Source organism: Oryzias latipes, chromosome 13, assembly GCF_053564925.1.
Source record: "Oryzias latipes strain Hd-rR chromosome 13, Olatipes_Hd-rR_3.1".
Taxonomy (NCBI): Eukaryota; Metazoa; Chordata; class Actinopteri; order Beloniformes; family Adrianichthyidae; genus Oryzias; species Oryzias latipes.
The window spans coordinates 29,045,879-29,064,818 of record NC_136249.1 but is presented as its reverse complement, the minus strand read 5'-3'; the positions used below and the strand labels follow the sequence as shown (position 1 = coordinate 29,064,818).

General features: G+C 41.3%; 1 protein-coding gene across 2 annotated transcripts in view; it reads right to left on the bottom strand.

Annotated features, from left to right (window-relative positions):
* Nucleotides 1-18,861, bottom strand: part of gbe1b (glucan (1,4-alpha-), branching enzyme 1b) — a 127,410-nt gene extending 108,549 nt beyond the window's left edge. For both annotated transcript variants that reach the window (XM_078956608.1, XM_023962003.1), the window contains exon 1: nt 18,687-18,861. In XM_078956608.1, the coding sequence (XP_078812734.1) occupies nt 18,687-18,784 (98 nt within the window). In that variant the 5' untranslated portion in view covers nt 18,785-18,861. The remainder of the gene's footprint in view (nt 1-18,686) is intronic.
* Between the last annotated feature and the right edge of the window lie 79 nt (nt 18,862-18,940).

The following is an 18,940-nucleotide window of genomic DNA, read 5'->3' as shown; positions in this document are numbered from 1 at the left end:
GAATGTCAGGCGTAACAAGAACATGCTAGGCATGCAACTGGGGTTTCATCATTCAGCTTTATACAGAGACGGAAATCAAAATAAAATGTAAAAAAAAAATGGGGGTTTTCCAAAGATATTGACGGTCTGCACGGTGAAGTGATTGGCGCTCTTGCCTCACAGCAGTTCAAATCCTGACTGGGAGCTTTCTGTATTGAGTTTGCATGTTCTGCATGGGTTCTCTCCAGCACTCTGGTTTCCTCCCACAGTCTAAAAACATGCTGTATAGGTCTATTGGTAGTTTTTGAATTGTCCTTATAGCATGTGAATGTGTGGCCTTGCAACAGACAGGCGACCTGTTCAGAGTGCACCCTGCTTTCACCCAACAGTAGCTGGGTTGGCTTCAGCAGCCCCGTCACCCCCAAAAAGGATTCAGCAGATTCTACAGATGGATGGATGAAAAAAAATAACTAAAATTTAAAATGTAAACTATGTTGTTACAAATTTCAGGCTGTCATTGGGTCAAAAAGAAAAGTGAACTCAACAACTAAATATATGGAGTCTAAATGCATTAGACAGAAAACAGAAGGAGTAGCTCCTCTTTTTCCAATTAAGATAAGCAAAGACTGTACTTTAGGTTCTCAGTGGGATATCTGGCTAAACACTCACAACAGAAATATTGGAAAACAGTCTGAAACAGAATCTTATCACTTGCAAATGCATAAAAATATGTGTTAAAAAAATATTGAAAGAATTTTAACACTAGAACAGAATTATTTACCGTATTTGATGCATTTTCTAAAAAAAAAAAAATTTCCTTATGATGCCTTTATATTTAGGGCCCGAGCACGGAGTGCAAGGACCCTATTGTAATTCGAATGTTTATTAGGGCCCGAGCACGGAGTGCAAGGACCCTATTGTAATTCGAATGTTTATTATTATTATTATTATTATTCTACCGGAAGAGTCGCCTTTTTGAGGCCTTTAACATACCCCAAAACTCACCAAATTTGGCACACACATCAAGAGTCGCGAAAAATTTCGTATTTTATAGGAGATTGGCATGGGCGCACAAAAACGGCTCGATAGCGCCACCTACAGTGACTTTTGTCCCGACGCCCCGCATAGGCTTCAACGTATAAGCTTGATTTTTACAGGGCATGTTCTTCAGATGGAGACCTACAAAAAAGTCTGAAAGGACCCACCTGTCACTCGCACAGGAAGTCTGATATATTGAGGTCAATATGTCATTTTTGCTTCATTTTGGACATTTGCAGGCCTCGCTCTAGAACGAACTCCTCCTAGAGATTTTGGAGTAATGACTCCAAACTTTGGTTTTGTAAACTAGACACATGTCCGATGTTAAATTGCGAAGCTTTTAAGTTTTTACGGTTGTTTGTGACCGTGGCGGCGCGTCGAACTTGGAGGTCGTTTCGAAAACACGGCATGAAAAGGAAAATGGCCATTACTCAGCCATGCATAATCCAATCTGATCCAAAATTGATATGCATGATTGTAGTCTGAATCTGACCACATCAGAAGTGGAAAAATCCAGAACAGGTGTAGCGCCACCTGCTGGCAAAAGGAAATGACATGTTTTACTTGGAGCATCACTGCTCCAATTAGGATGAGCCGACACACCTCAAAATGATGTCCACCTGTTGAAAAGCCATTGAAGTTTACTCTGATAAAAAGCCATAACTTTCAATGCGGGGGTGTGGTCGTGACAGAGCGGCGAAGTTGGGCGTCTCGCCATGCACACAAAAGTTGCTCTCACGTGCACATTCGTTGTCCAATCTCACTGAAATTCAATGGATATGATGAGGTTTCCTTTCTGAACCCATGAATATGACAATTCTGGACGAGCTCCATAGCGCCACCTAGTTATTGAAAAAAACAGTTTTTGTCGCATTCTTCCCTATCTTTTCTCTGCGCTTCGTCCGACGTGCATGAAATTAAAACTGGAGATACTCAGAAAGGTCCTCTCTCATCATCTAAAATTTCATGGGTGTACATCTGACGGTGCCTTCATAAGGCCCCCCCAAACAGGAAGTGGTCAATTGCACTTACTCATAAAACAAAGCTTCATAGCAAATCAGCCGTTTGTCTCAGGAAGCTGAGATTTCAGAGTTAGATGCCTCTTACAAATCTCCAACTTTGATAGATAGCACTATAGGGTCTACGAGAAACTTCATACCGGTGTTTTTCCTATGCAATTTTGGACTGAACAAAGATTTTTAGCATAAATTCTGTTTAGGTTATCAGCACCAAGAATTCAACTTTCATAGGCATTTATGTGCTACTGCTTCCTAAAAAAATTCAGAATGATTGAAGTTACAGGTGACATCTTAGAGAGCATTACATCCAAAAAGGTCTGAAAACGTCTTTTTAGGCAAAACTGCAAACACCTATTTTTTTGCATAACTTATCTTTCAAATATCAGCACAAAAAAATTAAAAACGGTAGGGATCTGTGTTTGCTGCCTTCCATATTTTTTTCAGACTTAAAAGTGTAACAGATGATTTATAAAAAATCCTTTTCATCCAAAAACCTGTGTTAAATCTGTCTAGACTCCAAACAAACATTTTTTTATGGTAACTTATGTTTCAACAATCGACACCAATTTTCACAGACCTAAAGCTGAACATGTCCCATAGCTCCCTGAATATTTTCATAGATATAAAATGAACTGGTCATTCTAACATCTGGCATTCTAACATCTAACATCTTACATGTCAAAGCCTCTCTCAGCCTGGCTCTGCTGAAGGAGTCGTGTTACAACCCCGCCCCCTCCTGCTGGGACCCCTGCTATGTAAATTAGCAAGCAGTGAACAGAGAGATGAGGAGTAAGAATGGTCATTACTCAGGCATGCATAATCCAAAGACAGCCAGTTAAACACTGAAAGACATATTTTTTCGGTATGTCTTTCATACATCTTTAGTATTAAAAACTCTCCAAGATGAATGTGCCTGACTCCACCTGCAGGTGGATCACAGACTTCCTGACGGACAGACAGCAGTATGTGAGGCTGGGGAAGCTCGTCTCAGATACTCGGACCACAAGCACCGGATCCCCCCAGGGCTGTGTCCTTTCACCCCTGTTACTCTCCCTGTACACAAACAGCTGCACAGCTGGTCACCTGTCTGTCAAACTCCTGAAGTTTGCTGACGACACCACACTCATCGGCCTCATCTCTGACGGAGATGAGTCGGCCTACAGGAGTGAAATAGCCAGGCTGGTGTCATAGTGCAGCGCTAACAACCTGGAGCTTAATGCTCTGAAGACAGTGGAGATGACAGTGGACTTCAGGAAGGCCCCAGCCCCCCTCCCCCCTGTCATCCTCTGTGACTCCCCGGTGACCTCTGTGGAGTCCTTCTGCTTCCTGGGAACCATCATCAGCCAGGACCTCAAGTGGGAGCAGAACATCAGCTCCATCACTAAGAAGGTCCAGCAGAGGATGTACTTCCTGAGGCAGCTGAAGAAGTTTCACCTCCCTGAAAAGATGCTGGTAGACTTCTACGATGCCATCATCGAATCCACCCTCACGTCCTCCATCACAGTCTGGTTCGCTGCGGCCACGGCCAGAGACAAGGCCAAGCTGCAACGCGTCATCCACTCAGCAGAGAAGGTGATCGGCTGCCACCTCCCGTCTCTCCAGGAGCTGGAGGCGGGCAGCCAGGATTGTAGCGGACCCATCTTATCCAGGACATAATCTCTTTCGGCCCCTCCCTTCTGGCAAGAGGCTCCGGTCCATCAGGACCAGGACCTCGCGCCACAAGAACAGCTTTTTCCCCACTGCAGTCAGCCTGCTGAACAGTACCCCAACTCCCCCAAGTGACCCCCCCGCCCACCAAAGGACTGTCGGTGACACTTACAGGCCCCACCATCCCAGCCCATCTGTGCTCCCACTTTACTTCACCTTACTCTACTGTATATAGTGTGTTGTTGTTGTTAACTTAATTTTTAACTTATTCTTAATTGCACTATGCACCAATTCAAAGAGTTGGGCGTCTCACCATGCATAAATGTTGCTCTCACGTGCACATTCCTTGTCCAATCTCACTGAAATTCAATGGACATGATGAAGCTTCCATTCTGAACCCATGGATATGACAACTTTGGACGAGCTCTATAGCGCCACCTAGTTATTGCATGGGGCACATTATGCCCTGTTTTTTCTCTGTGCTTTGTCCGATGTTCATAAAATTACAACAGGAGATACTCAGAAGGGTTTTCTCTCATCGTTTAGAGTTTCATGGGTATACACCTGACGGTGCCTGCGCAAGCCACCGCCAAACAGGAAGTGGTTAATTGCGTTGTAGTCAGATAATTAAAAATTCATAAAAAATCAGCCGTTTGTATCACGAGGCTGAGATTTCAGAATGAGATGCCTCCTTCATATCTCCAACTTAGTGTCCAGAGCCAATCACTTTTACACTTAAGGCCTACTGGTGAATGAAGCAGCAGTAATGCAGACATTTTGGAAAGTCTGGGTCAGCTTTACAGTGAGTGATGAAACCTGTTTGTCTATTGATCATAGCAGGAGCCCCGTCTGCAGTCACTGCTACCAGCTTTTCTAATGGTACCTTTTTCTGCACAAAAACTTCTTTACCGTGTAATACATTTCAACTCCTCCTATATTTGTTTGTAAGGGCAGTTCTGTCAAGAGTTCTTCTCTTGATGTAAAGAAAAACAAAAAAAACAAACAAACACACAGCTGCGCTGCACTGCTGCTGTCTAGAGATTCTTCAAACTGGATGCAAAACAACATGCGCTTTGCAAGATCCCGGTCCACCTGATCGGCCAAGTTATCAAACATAGCTGACACATGTCTAGACATTGTAGTGGAAATTAGATCACTTCTATTTTTCACATCTTTAGGTACAGTGTTAATGATTATCATCATTGCTTGATTGACAACTTTTTAATCTGAAAAGGCCTTCTGGATGAGAAAATGAGCAGGACTAAACAAAGCTTTGTTTGAATTTTTTTTTCACAATATATGCAAAAATATCAGTCCTTAAAGGAAACAGATTACAGCCCCCCCACCCCCACCCCCACCTTTCGCCGACAGGCTGCTGTCATGTTAAATGTGGCTTGCAGGTCCAGAATGCAGAAGGAAGAACGACACAAAACGGCTCGAGCAGGGCGTTGCTCATTCACTCACTCGTTCATGCTATATGCAAAAGTCTTTGTCCCTTAAGGCAACAGATTACAGTACCCCCCCCCCCCCACACCCCCCACAGGCTGCTTTCCTATTGACATTAGCTTGAAGCTCCAGAATGGACAAGAAAGAACGACGAGAATGGCTCGAGCAGGGCGTTGCTCACGGGGCGGTCGCTCATGCCAGGCGGTCGCACGTGCTCGGGCCCGCTAAATGCTACTTGTAGCTTTAATTATTATTATTATTATTATTCTACCGGAAGAGTCGCCTTTTTGAGGCCTTTAACATACCCCAAAACTCACCAAATTTGGCACACACATCAAGAGTCGCGAAAAATTTCGTATTTTATAGGAGATTGGCATGGGCGCACAAAAACGGCTCGATAGCGCCACCTACAGTGACTTTTGTCCCGACGCCCCGCATAGGCTTCAACGTATAAGCTTGATTTTTACAGGGCATGTTCTTCAGATGGAGACCTACAAAAAAGTCTGAAAGGACCCACCTGTCACTCGCACAGGAAGTCTGATATATTGAGGTCAATATGTCATTTTTGCTTCATTTTGGACATTTGCAGGCCTCGCTCTAGAACGAACTCCTCCTAGAGATTTTGGAGTAATGACTCCAAACTTTGGTTTTGTAAACTAGACACATGTCCGATGTTAAATTGCGAAGCTTTTAAGTTTTTACGGTTGTTTGTGACCGTGGCGGCGCGTCGAACTTGGAGGTCGTTTCGAAAACACGGCATGAAAAGGAAAATGGCCATTACTCAGCCATGCATAATCCAATCTGATCCAAAATTGATATGCATGATTGTAGTCTGAATCTGACCACATCAGAAGTGGAAAAATCCAGAACAGGTGTAGCGCCACCTGCTGGCAAAAGGAAATGACATGTTTTACTTGGAGCATCACTGCTCCAATTAGGATGAGCCGACACACCTCAAAATGATGTCCACCTGTTGAAAAGCCATTGAAGTTTACTCTGATAAAAAGCCATAACTTTCAATGCGGGGGTGTGGTCGTGACAGAGCGGCGAAGTTGGGCGTCTCGCCATGCACACAAAAGTTGCTCTCACGTGCACATTCGTTGTCCAATCTCACTGAAATTCAATGGATATGATGAGGTTTCCTTTCTGAACCCATGAATATGACAATTCTGGACGAGCTCCATAGCGCCACCTAGTTATTGAAAAAAACAGTTTTTGTCGCATTCTTCCCTATCTTTTCTCTGCGCTTCGTCCGACGTGCATGAAATTAAAACTGGAGATACTCAGAAAGGTCCTCTCTCATCATCTAAAATTTCATGGGTGTACATCTGACGGTGCCTTCATAAGGCCCCCCCAAACAGGAAGTGGTCAATTGCACTTACTCATAAAACAAAGCTTCATAGCAAATCAGCCGTTTGTCTCAGGAAGCTGAGATTTCAGAGTTAGATGCCTCTTACAAATCTCCAACTTTGATAGATAGCACTATAGGGTCTACGAGAAACTTCATACCGGTGTTTTTCCTATGCAATTTTGGACTGAACAAAGATTTTTAGCATAAATTCTGTTTAGGTTATCAGCACCAAGAATTCAACTTTCATAGGCATTTATGTGCTACTGCTTCCTAAAAAAATTCAGAATGATTGAAGTTACAGGTGACATCTTAGAGAGCATTACATCCAAAAAGGTCTGAAAACGTCTTTTTAGGCAAAACTGCAAACACCTATTTTTTTGCATAACTTATCTTTCAAATATCAGCACAAAAAAATTAAAAACGGTAGGGATCTGTGTTTGCTGCCTTCCATATTTTTTTCAGACTTAAAAGTGTAACAGATGATTTATAAAAAATCCTTTTCATCCAAAAACCTGTGTTAAATCTGTCTAGACTCCAAACAAACATTTTTTTATGGTAACTTATGTTTCAACAATCGACACCAATTTTCACAGACCTAAAGCTGAACATGTCCCATAGCTCCCTGAATATTTTCATAGATATAAAATGAACTGGTCATTCTAACATCTGGCATTCTAACATCTAACATCTTACATGTCAAAGCCTCTCTCAGCCTGGCTCTGCTGAAGGAGTCGTGTTACAACCCCGCCCCCTCCTGCTGGGACCCCTGCTATGTAAATTAGCAAGCAGTGAACAGAGAGATGAGGAGTAAGAATGGTCATTACTCAGGCATGCATAATCCAAAGACAGCCAGTTAAACACTGAAAGACATATTTTTTCGGTATGTCTTTCATACATCTTTAGTATTAAAAACTCTCCAAGATGAATGTGCCTGACTCCACCTGCAGGTGGATCACAGACTTCCTGACGGACAGACAGCAGTATGTGAGGCTGGGGAAGCTCGTCTCAGATACTCGGACCACAAGCACCGGATCCCCCCAGGGCTGTGTCCTTTCACCCCTGTTACTCTCCCTGTACACAAACAGCTGCACAGCTGGTCACCTGTCTGTCAAACTCCTGAAGTTTGCTGACGACACCACACTCATCGGCCTCATCTCTGACGGAGATGAGTCGGCCTACAGGAGTGAAATAGCCAGGCTGGTGTCATAGTGCAGCGCTAACAACCTGGAGCTTAATGCTCTGAAGACAGTGGAGATGACAGTGGACTTCAGGAAGGCCCCAGCCCCCCTCCCCCCTGTCATCCTCTGTGACTCCCCGGTGACCTCTGTGGAGTCCTTCTGCTTCCTGGGAACCATCATCAGCCAGGACCTCAAGTGGGAGCAGAACATCAGCTCCATCACTAAGAAGGTCCAGCAGAGGATGTACTTCCTGAGGCAGCTGAAGAAGTTTCACCTCCCTGAAAAGATGCTGGTAGACTTCTACGATGCCATCATCGAATCCACCCTCACGTCCTCCATCACAGTCTGGTTCGCTGCGGCCACGGCCAGAGACAAGGCCAAGCTGCAACGCGTCATCCACTCAGCAGAGAAGGTGATCGGCTGCCACCTCCCGTCTCTCCAGGAGCTGGAGGCGGGCAGCCAGGATTGTAGCGGACCCATCTTATCCAGGACATAATCTCTTTCGGCCCCTCCCTTCTGGCAAGAGGCTCCGGTCCATCAGGACCAGGACCTCGCGCCACAAGAACAGCTTTTTCCCCACTGCAGTCAGCCTGCTGAACAGTACCCCAACTCCCCCAAGTGACCCCCCCGCCCACCAAAGGACTGTCGGTGACACTTACAGGCCCCACCATCCCAGCCCATCTGTGCTCCCACTTTACTTCACCTTACTCTACTGTATATAGTGTGTTGTTGTTGTTAACTTAATTTTTAACTTATTCTTAATTGCACTATGCACCAATTCAAAGAGTTGGGCGTCTCACCATGCATAAATGTTGCTCTCACGTGCACATTCCTTGTCCAATCTCACTGAAATTCAATGGACATGATGAAGCTTCCATTCTGAACCCATGGATATGACAACTTTGGACGAGCTCTATAGCGCCACCTAGTTATTGCATGGGGCACATTATGCCCTGTTTTTTCTCTGTGCTTTGTCCGATGTTCATAAAATTACAACAGGAGATACTCAGAAGGGTTTTCTCTCATCGTTTAGAGTTTCATGGGTATACACCTGACGGTGCCTGCGCAAGCCACCGCCAAACAGGAAGTGGTTAATTGCGTTGTAGTCAGATAATTAAAAATTCATAAAAAATCAGCCGTTTGTATCACGAGGCTGAGATTTCAGAATGAGATGCCTCCTTCATATCTCCAACTTAGTGTCCAGAGCCAATCACTTTTACACTTAAGGCCTACTGGTGAATGAAGCAGCAGTAATGCAGACATTTTGGAAAGTCTGGGTCAGCTTTACAGTGAGTGATGAAACCTGTTTGTCTATTGATCATAGCAGGAGCCCCGTCTGCAGTCACTGCTACCAGCTTTTCTAATGGTACCTTTTTCTGCACAAAAACTTCTTTACCGTGTAATACATTTCAACTCCTCCTATATTTGTTTGTAAGGGCAGTTCTGTCAAGAGTTCTTCTCTTGATGTAAAGAAAAACAAAAAAAACAAACAAACACACAGCTGCGCTGCACTGCTGCTGTCTAGAGATTCTTCAAACTGGATGCAAAACAACATGCGCTTTGCAAGATCCCGGTCCACCTGATCGGCCAAGTTATCAAACATAGCTGACACATGTCTAGACATTGTAGTGGAAATTAGATCACTTCTATTTTTCACATCTTTAGGTACAGTGTTAATGATTATCATCATTGCTTGATTGACAACTTTTTAATCTGAAAAGGCCTTCTGGATGAGAAAATGAGCAGGACTAAACAAAGCTTTGTTTGAATTTTTTTTTCACAATATATGCAAAAATATCAGTCCTTAAAGGAAACAGATTACAGCCCCCCCACCCCCACCCCCACCTTTCGCCGACAGGCTGCTGTCATGTTAAATGTGGCTTGCAGGTCCAGAATGCAGAAGGAAGAACGACACAAAACGGCTCGAGCAGGGCGTTGCTCATTCACTCACTCGTTCATGCTATATGCAAAAGTCTTTGTCCCTTAAGGCAACAGATTACAGTACCCCCCCCCCCCCACACCCCCCACAGGCTGCTTTCCTATTGACATTAGCTTGAAGCTCCAGAATGGACAAGAAAGAACGACGAGAATGGCTCGAGCAGGGCGTTGCTCACGGGGCGGTCGCTCATGCCAGGCGGTCGCACGTGCTCGGGCCCGCTAAATGCTACTTGTAGCTTTAATATTAGTTAGGTTTTAGAAAACCTCTTTTGAAACAAAATTCTGTCCTGACTTTGAAATCTTTTGACATAATTACATGCTTGAAACCATTAAAGGCTGATGCTCTCTGAAACACGTTCATACGTTCAATGTTAAGAAAATTTTGAGCATCTAAATTTAGAGTGACTGATTCAGCCTGTTGTGATGTTTGAGTGGCAGTGACAGCCGGGCAGTGACAGCAGAGGCACTGTAGTGTTGATGTGTCTGAAGCGCGTGAGGAAAAAATAAACAAAAGCAGAAAAGAAAAAGTTTGGAGCCTGATTCCCCAGTTCACACAGAGGACAGCAGCGAGGTCACTTCAGAATGAGGTTGTGGAAGTGTGCATGAGAGGTTTCTCTTTTTACAAGTAGGGTTTGAGAGTGAGGTTAATTAGTGGTTGGTCCTTGACCCGCAGAACAACGCAGCTCCTTTTTTCTCTTGTTTGTTTACAGAAACAGGGAGTTTCTGATGCAAGCGCTCATTTATCATCCTATCTAGGTCACATAGAGAGGCAAAAATTATGTCACAAGAAATCAGAGCTTCTCAATGAGCACAGGACTGTTTTAAATCCAAACCTGGTGGCCTGTGTTAAAGTACATTGTCCTGAAAAAGTATGTTATTGGCAGCAATGGCGATTTAAAAAAAACCAAAAAAAGCTATTAGCAGTCAGCTTTTGTAGAAAACTCCCCAGATCTATGAAAGGTTTCTAAAAACAAGGCTTTGGTTCTGACTGATAATGACAGAACGTCACCGGGCCTGGTTGATCCAACAATAAAATATGATGAACACAAATAGCTTTAAGGGAAAAAGTCAAAAATGCCCACAGAAAATAGCAGCCAGAGAGCAACAGGATTAACACTGGACACAGCTCCAGGCAGCAGTTGTTTTTAAAAAGACAAAAAAAAAAAAAAAAAGATTGTTGTCCACTAACTACATCAAAATTGTTCCTACAATAACGCAGCATATTTTTAATTTTTTTTTTTTTTAATTCTTGGAAACAAGCCCCATGGAAATGGTTATAACATTTGGTAGTCTTTACACATATGCTGTTCGGCCCAGACAAAAATGTCTGAGTTATCGATCGGCTTTCATTTTGGTGGGTTAAAATAAAGTTTTTTTCTAAACCAATAGAGAAAACTCCAGTCTGCCAGAAATTGCCTGTTTATTTGCAAGTAAATGCTGGTGTGGGTCATTACAGTGTGGGTGTAGGTGGGCTATAAAAAGACGGAAAACATTTTTAAAATGAGAGAAAGGAACGTAAAAGTTAAAAAGTCCACAAAAAGAAAAAAAGAAAAGCTGGACAAAATGTCTTAAAAATAGGTGAATGAAGGCTTCACATTAAAACACTATGTGTTGCCCCCCCCAAAAGTGACTGCCTACAGACAAGCAGCTTTTACCAATCATGACCATTTAAAGACCAACTCATGTCTGACTGCGTTTTTAAACATGTTCTTGTGGAATTTTTCTGATGGAGGACTGGAGAAAATGAGGCTCAAAATTCAATTTCTGACTATTTCTTTTTTATTTTTGTGAACCAGGAGCACAAAAAAGAAAGAAAGAAAAAGAAAAGACTAGGGCTGCACGATATGAGGAAAACTTGCGATATGCGATATTAGTGATCAAAAATGCGATAACGATAAATTTGCGGTAAATAGACAAATAGAAAAATAAACAAAAACATCATTCCCATTTCATTGCAACAGTTTAAAAATTATACTCCAAATGACCCTCATCAACATGGGGGACAAACATCTACCATAATAGGCCTACATCTGATTGGTCAACAATGGGAAGGCGTCCATCTAATTGGTCAAAGCATAAAGGGATTTTATTGATTCGTTAAATGCTTCAAGCTGCTAGAAGATTGTTTTAACACATTTTGGGTTTGCGATTTATTGCGATATTTGCCGTCTTTTGCGATATGCATATTGCAGAGCTGGATATTGCGATAACGATAAATTTGCGGTATATTGTGCAGGCCTAGAAAAGACAATAAAAAATGTACTCCAACAGTCCCGCCCACAACTCAGAACGGAATTTCTAATAAACTACTGTCGCTCTGCAGAAACTATGTCCAAGAAAACGACACAGATTATTTGATTTTGGCTAAAAAAATAATAATAATAAAAAAAGGCATAATCATCATTAAAAGACTATTGGGAACACTTAGAAAATAGTTTAAAGATGATTGGGGTGGGTACTTCAAGACATGGCTAAAGGATGAAACGTACTGTTTTTTGCTGGGCCATCTTGACCACATATAGCATCACCACGCTCATGCCTTTCTAAAAGAGGAAAAGCAAGCCAGAAAGGAAAAGCTAGAGCTGATGATTGTTCAATAGAAACACACAAATACCTATTTCACTAGAGCTTCTACAGAAAATACAAAAGGCAAGATGAAGGTTTATGAAAATTCATTTCCACTAATAGCATGTGACTTTAACCTATGTAGTGGTGTGTTACCATGACCACATCTTCTATTGCTGTGAAGTAAATAAAAGGGTTATATAAATACAGCATAATCTAAGATTACGTAAAAACCTTCATCTTGAGAAACCCAAACATGTTCGAATAAAAAGACATAAAACAGAACTTTATTAATCTCACAATGTTCACTCAATAAGCAAGCGGACAAAAGTAAAATGAAGCCAAAGCTACTATTCTGCAAAAATCAGTTTGGCTTTGAACCCATTGCATCATCCCACAAACTGATGACAGAGTTATTGCTGAATGTTTATGTTGAAAACAAGTTGGGTTCCTCAAAAAAATACGATAAGATCTACAGCAATCTTAGCGTTCCTAATTTAGAAGCTGCGCCAAGCTTCAAAAGCCAAATACCACTTTCTGCAAACGTATGCAAAAGGAAGAGTTCGTAATAAAACATGTCAACAAAACACAGCTTGCTCTTGCATGCACCTTCAAAGGCATTTTTTACCATCTCTTATATCTATGAATCCAAAATTATGGCATAAATCTGAAAATAAATTCAGTAATAGAGATCTTATAAGAAAACAAGGCCCGTCTGCAAACACAGATAACTGATATGCAGCTACATGATGGTGAAATCTAAAGAATCGATCTTTCTGGTCAGAGGTCTCCTTCTGATAAGTCAGCCAAACTCTCAGCACTGGGACTCAGCATGACGCTGGCACCTGAAAACCCTCTTGATTTCTGCCTGCAAGTGGAGATTGTGTGCATGAGAACACCAGGAGCTTAGCACGAATTAACCTTCATGCAGCTCCAGAGCTGTAAAATCAGAGGTGGGGGTGGAGCCATTGACTGTATACAAGAACTGGACTGATCACATTCCAAAAAGGACGTACCTGCTGGCTACAAAAATCACATAGACTTCTAATTGTCAGTTCTTGATCATCCTTTTTTTTCCATAATATTTCTTCTATAGTGCAAGATATCAAGTTTTAAATTGACCAATCGGATGCCTCAACAAACGCTTGTGGCCTTACACTGAACGTCCAAAATGTTTGACAGATTCTTCTCAGACCGTATTCACGCGGTAGGGGTGTGGCCTTCCAATAAGCTCACTCATAGAAATGTTGGCACAGATCAACTCCAACCAATCACTACTTATTGACAATTTCTTGTTCCAACATGGCAGCATCCGTGTTACGGAAAAAATGCTGACCGAATTGATTTCATTCGGTTGGAAATGACGTTTTTTTTTGTGTGTATATGCGAGTTTGTTCAGTTATTTGCTCATTTTTTGGTGCTGATTGTGTTTTTACAAAGTCGAAATCTATCTCTGCTGCTTTTAGGTTTACATTGGATTTTTATTCACTTACATTAATTAGCAATCACTACTGTTCTGTTACTTCTACGTTAAGTTTTTACTCGTTAATACTGTTTCTATTGCGATTATGATTTTACCCTTTTCCAAGGTTCTTATAAACCAATTTCTTCAAAAAAAAAAAAAAGGTAACATCACATTCAGTCTAGTTCTCCTGCATGGTCAATAGGCGGAGCCAAGAGATTAGGGCTGCAATGAGTATCTGACTACTCGGACACTCGCGATCTGTTAGATTATTTTAGTGTGATTATTTGCAAAATCTGAGATTGCTAATTCACAATCTTTGCAAATCTAGTAAATTGTAGAAAAAATACTGAAAATATCGCTCTAAAATACACAATAACGTTGGGTTTTAAGTACATAATCTAAACCGATAAAAGGAACTTGTTTTAGACATGTAGATTACGTAGAATAAAAAATATAATGAACCTGATATAATAAAAATATCGTGTTATATTTCCTCTAATGGCTGAAAAGCAGTCAGTTTGTAAAACGTGTGTGTTTGAAACACTCATTGGTTTGATCAAAGGACTGAATGTTTTCCTACTGGTGACAGATTTATTTAGCTGTTGCTGTGTCTTTATTTACCATCTTGTCGTCATCCATCTACTGTGGTCGAAACTTTCAGGATGGAAAAACTCTAAAGAATCGTTTCAGGATTTGTTGGTAAACGATCCAAAGCAACAGTGACGATGTTTTGGTTACAGCTGAAGTTAACCAAGAAGTTGACAGAAAAGCATTTGAATGTGACATTGTTTAAAGCGATGAATACCATTTCTTTTTTTCCCCCAATCTTTGTGTTTTTATTTCATGTTTTGTTGATTCTGATTTTCTGTTTAAGATTAAAAAAAAAGGTATAAATAATGATTAAAAAAGAATTATTATAATTTTCATACATTCTTTAAAAAAAAACAACAACATACATACATATAGCAACCGTTCAGACAGTTCTTTATTAAATGGTAAGAGTTCGATCTTGATTCAATAGGATTGCCACCCTAGTAACAAACCACAGCCGCATAGAGATAAAGCCGACACGCTCAACTGTCTACAAGGCTGGAGAACCTCTCATCCTTTCCAAATACAAAGCAGGGGGACTCTGACCTGCTGCAAGAGGAACAAGGGCTGACCTGGTGTTAGACGGCCTTCGATCCACAAAATAAAAAATTAAACAAAAGTGTACAGTAATCAAAATCCGGATTGCAAACACTTATCATTTAGTGAGATGGCCGGCATCAAGTCATCTTGTTCTAATTGACTGTATCAGGTTAAATAAATGGACATGCAAAGGTTAAATGGAAAATTAACATGAAGTGATGCAAAAGAAAAAGCAAGAGACTGCAGTCTATTGACACACTAGAGTCTATTTGCTTATCTAGATTGCTGCAGACACAAGGTCAGAGCTTTCGGAGACATTCTGCTTTGCACCGCACAATTGAAAGCTTTTTGTCCTCCTCTCTTTATTATAACTTTGTTATTAGTGCCGAGAATAATGCCCACTGTTTCATTTCCTGCAAACGACAGAAAAAAGATAAACGTGATGCATGTGAGCTGACTCCGAAAATGATTCAAACCCAGCTAGTTAAACATGTGCATTTTAAAAACTGTGCTTTCTCTGTGCATACATTTTCATTTCATTTAAATGTGTACATATTAATAAGGACAGGAACACGTGCTTTGTGTGCCGACATCTCTGTTGATGTTATAGGAAGCTGGAACAGTTTGATTCAAAAATTTAAAAAAAGGAAATGATAATGTACCAAACTAAACAAAAAAACTAAATTCAGGATAAATTTATTCTAAAACACTCTTATGTTTTATTTAGAACTCGTGCTGTTCTAGTAAAACCAAAACTGTCACGCTGCTGAAATCAACACTTTCCTCTTTGTTTGTTCATTACTGGAATAAATAGACTCGGTGAAAATATGCATCAAGCAAACATCAGGATTTGTGATGGACATTATGACAAACAACAATCTCCCTGCGACAATAGCTCATAAACAAACAAACAAACAAACCGGTTGTTTGTGAAATATGCAGCCAATTTACACCAGGGGTGAGGAAATGTTTGCATAGCTTTTGTTGCAACTTCAACCTTTGTTTTTTTAAAGGAAAATATTTCTAATCTTCTTAATTCTGCAAAACAAAATCTGATTAAGCCAACTTTAATATCCAGCAATATAGTACAGTATAAATAAATGAAAAAAATGAACTTTATTTTTCAGTCAGAATTAATAGATTTTAATGAATTATTTTTTTAAGTCACTAAATAGATTGACGGCTCATAAATTTTAATAAAAAATCCATCCAATAAAAAATCATAATCAAAATTAAAAAGAATCTAGTCAACTACTCTAAACAACTTTTGATTAAAACGTTCACCCACATGTCTATTTGCTAGATAAAAAGTTGCATCTTTACGATATTTTCTATATCTGCTTTTGCTTAAACTATTGGTTTTTATCTATTAGAGCTATAACACCAGGTCAAAAACAGTTGAAAAAACAAAATTTTATGACTTATTAAAAACTGATTAGCACAAAATTAAACAAGAAAGCAATTAATTCACAATAAATGTGATTTAAATGCATTCAAGGCGCAAAGATTAATTTTATATCTCGTCTTTTGTCTGATCAGTATTCATCATTGAATGGTCATTTTGACTATTTCTTTTTCATGCAGTCAGACCTCGATAGGTCCTGATGTTTCTTTATATAAGAGATGAGAGGCTGTTTCTCCACAAGCTGTTTGCTGGGAACAAACTTTGCATCAGAAAGGGTAAACTGAAAAGGCCCACATTGTGTTAATATTGTTGTGCATCCTTGAAGAAAAACAAACGTATGATTTCAGGTTTCAGTCTGTCATTCTCATAACAGTTGCAGTAATTCAGGACATGCAGGACTGAAGAACTACAAAGTACCGGTAGGTATTTTTGTAGTTTGTTTGTTTTATGGCGTGTTACAACACAAAGAAGGTAGATGATAACTGTTAACTTTGGAGCTCGCATTCCAGCAGGTTCCCCTCAGTGAAAGGCCAGCGGGGAAAGAACTGGCATCAAGTAAAAGCAAATAATTTTCACAATGTGACTGAATATGACTTGATACTGAGGATTCATGCAATCCATATAGACATGGGCCATAGTCTTACTATTTATTTCCTTCCTGCTGCTAAAAAGCCAAAAGAAAGCATGACTATGTTTGTAGTTCATGCTGCAGCTACACCCTTAGTGGATATGGGCCGTCTGCGGGCGGAAAAGGGTCAACAAAGTAAGGAGTAGTATGGGAGACGCAGGTACGGCGTACAGATTTTTCATTTTTTCAGATCCTGCTGACTTTTCAAGGAGCCAGTTAGTGCTATTCATGTGATGAGTGTGTTCTCTGACTGATAAAAATGAGGAATTAGACAACCAGAGCGTAGTTCGTGTGGACGTCCAATGAGCAGTTCACATGGACGTCCACACGTCCATGTGAACTGCACGCGCTTCACGCAGTCAGTAAGAAGTCAGTATGTGAGCCTTACTAAAGACTACAATACGGAATACCATAGAATACCATACAACAGTATCACTCATACGTCACAAGTGCTTGCAACTTATACAGTATAACCGTACAAATACTTCAAGATACACTTATCACAAGCACAACAATGGTATGTTCCATTTTTATGATGTCCCTTGAGGTCACCATATGAGCCGCAAGACAAACCTTGGTGTTTTCTTATTTAGCACTTTTCTAACGACAAGGACAAAGCGCTTTACAGTCACAGTCCCATTCACCCAGTCACACACACATTCACACACTGGCGCCCGCCTACCACCAGAGGCAAGGTGGGGTTCAGTGTCTTGCCCAAGGACACTTTGACTCATGGGCGTGCAAGGCGAGAATTGAACCTGCAATCTTACGATCATGGGTCGACCGCCCTATCGCTGCACCACGGCCGCCCCACTGCTCCGTATGCTCACCTCCTCTTTAATCTAAAAATTACAAGTTTTTTTCTCGTACATTTACGGTTTAAAATCTCGTAATTCTCCTTTTTTTTTGGTGGCCCTAATACTCCGTCATACCAAATAGTTTGAAACTGAATTTTTTTTTTTTCTTTTTTTCCATCTTCAGTCATACATTATTTTAAAAAGCACCACAAGAAACTTCATGCAAACTCAGAACTCACTTTATATTACCAAGAATATGACTACATAACTGGCCACAACCCTGATTTGTCTGTTAATATAATCTAAATAAGGTGGGTGTGTTCTACTATTTAAAAACATGGCTACATGCTAAAAATATGGCTACATGAGAAAACAAGCAGCAATTGCACAGCATGCATGACCAGACAAACGTCTGTGTCCATATTACATAAACAGTGACTGTGGATTTATGTAAGAGATTGCATGCAATTGAAAATGCACTAAAAGGTCAAGTTCAAGCTGGAGGGGATCATCTTGCAAAGTGAACACTAGAAGGGGTCAGAAACCCTATTATTAGCATAGACAGTGACTCAACAGAAAGCCGTGAACAGATCATCATGTCTCAGTGTGCAGCTAGCATGGTATTCAATAAATATACATCTACAAGCAACACTGAGGTGCAGGCACGAGCTCAAAACTGAAGTAGTGAAGGTTTTCACCCGAACACGACGTGCACGTCACCCTGACTGAAGCACGTGCGGCCTTTTAACGGTCACGCGCACAAACGCAGAGACTCCAATGATCGGAGTTTGAGGCAGCGGCTCATTAGTTCTGTCAGATGTGCATCCTGATCCTCCCAACAAGTTTCGTTCAGCAGGCGGAGGATCCGGGAGACAAATGAGCGGTGAATAAATTGGGAACGGGGCTTGTCCTTTTACAGGGAGCACAATTTTACTTTCTGGTGAATCTGTTGATCACTTTTACATGAAAGTTGGGACTTTTTCTTACAGGGACAAGTGCCAGCGTCATATATGCGCTGGCATATTGTACCGCTGCAGTTTGCTTAAACTAAAGCGCTCCAGTGAACAGACGCCCCCCCCCCCGACCGGAGCCGCTTTACCTCCTCTTGAGGTCCTGCTCGAAAGGTTTCAGGTAAGGGTCCATTTGGAGAAGGGAGCTAAAGTCAGGGACGGTGATGCTGCCCTCTTGGTCTGCCATGGTTCTTTCAGACGGAGCCAATCGAGCACCGAGCGCGAGTGACAGAAGAAGAGGGCCGGTAGTCTCTGCGTCAGAGCTTTTCATGTGAGGGGGGCAGAACCGAATGGGCACGTTGGTCCCTAAGCCCCGCCCATCGTAACATAGACTTTCCTGCTG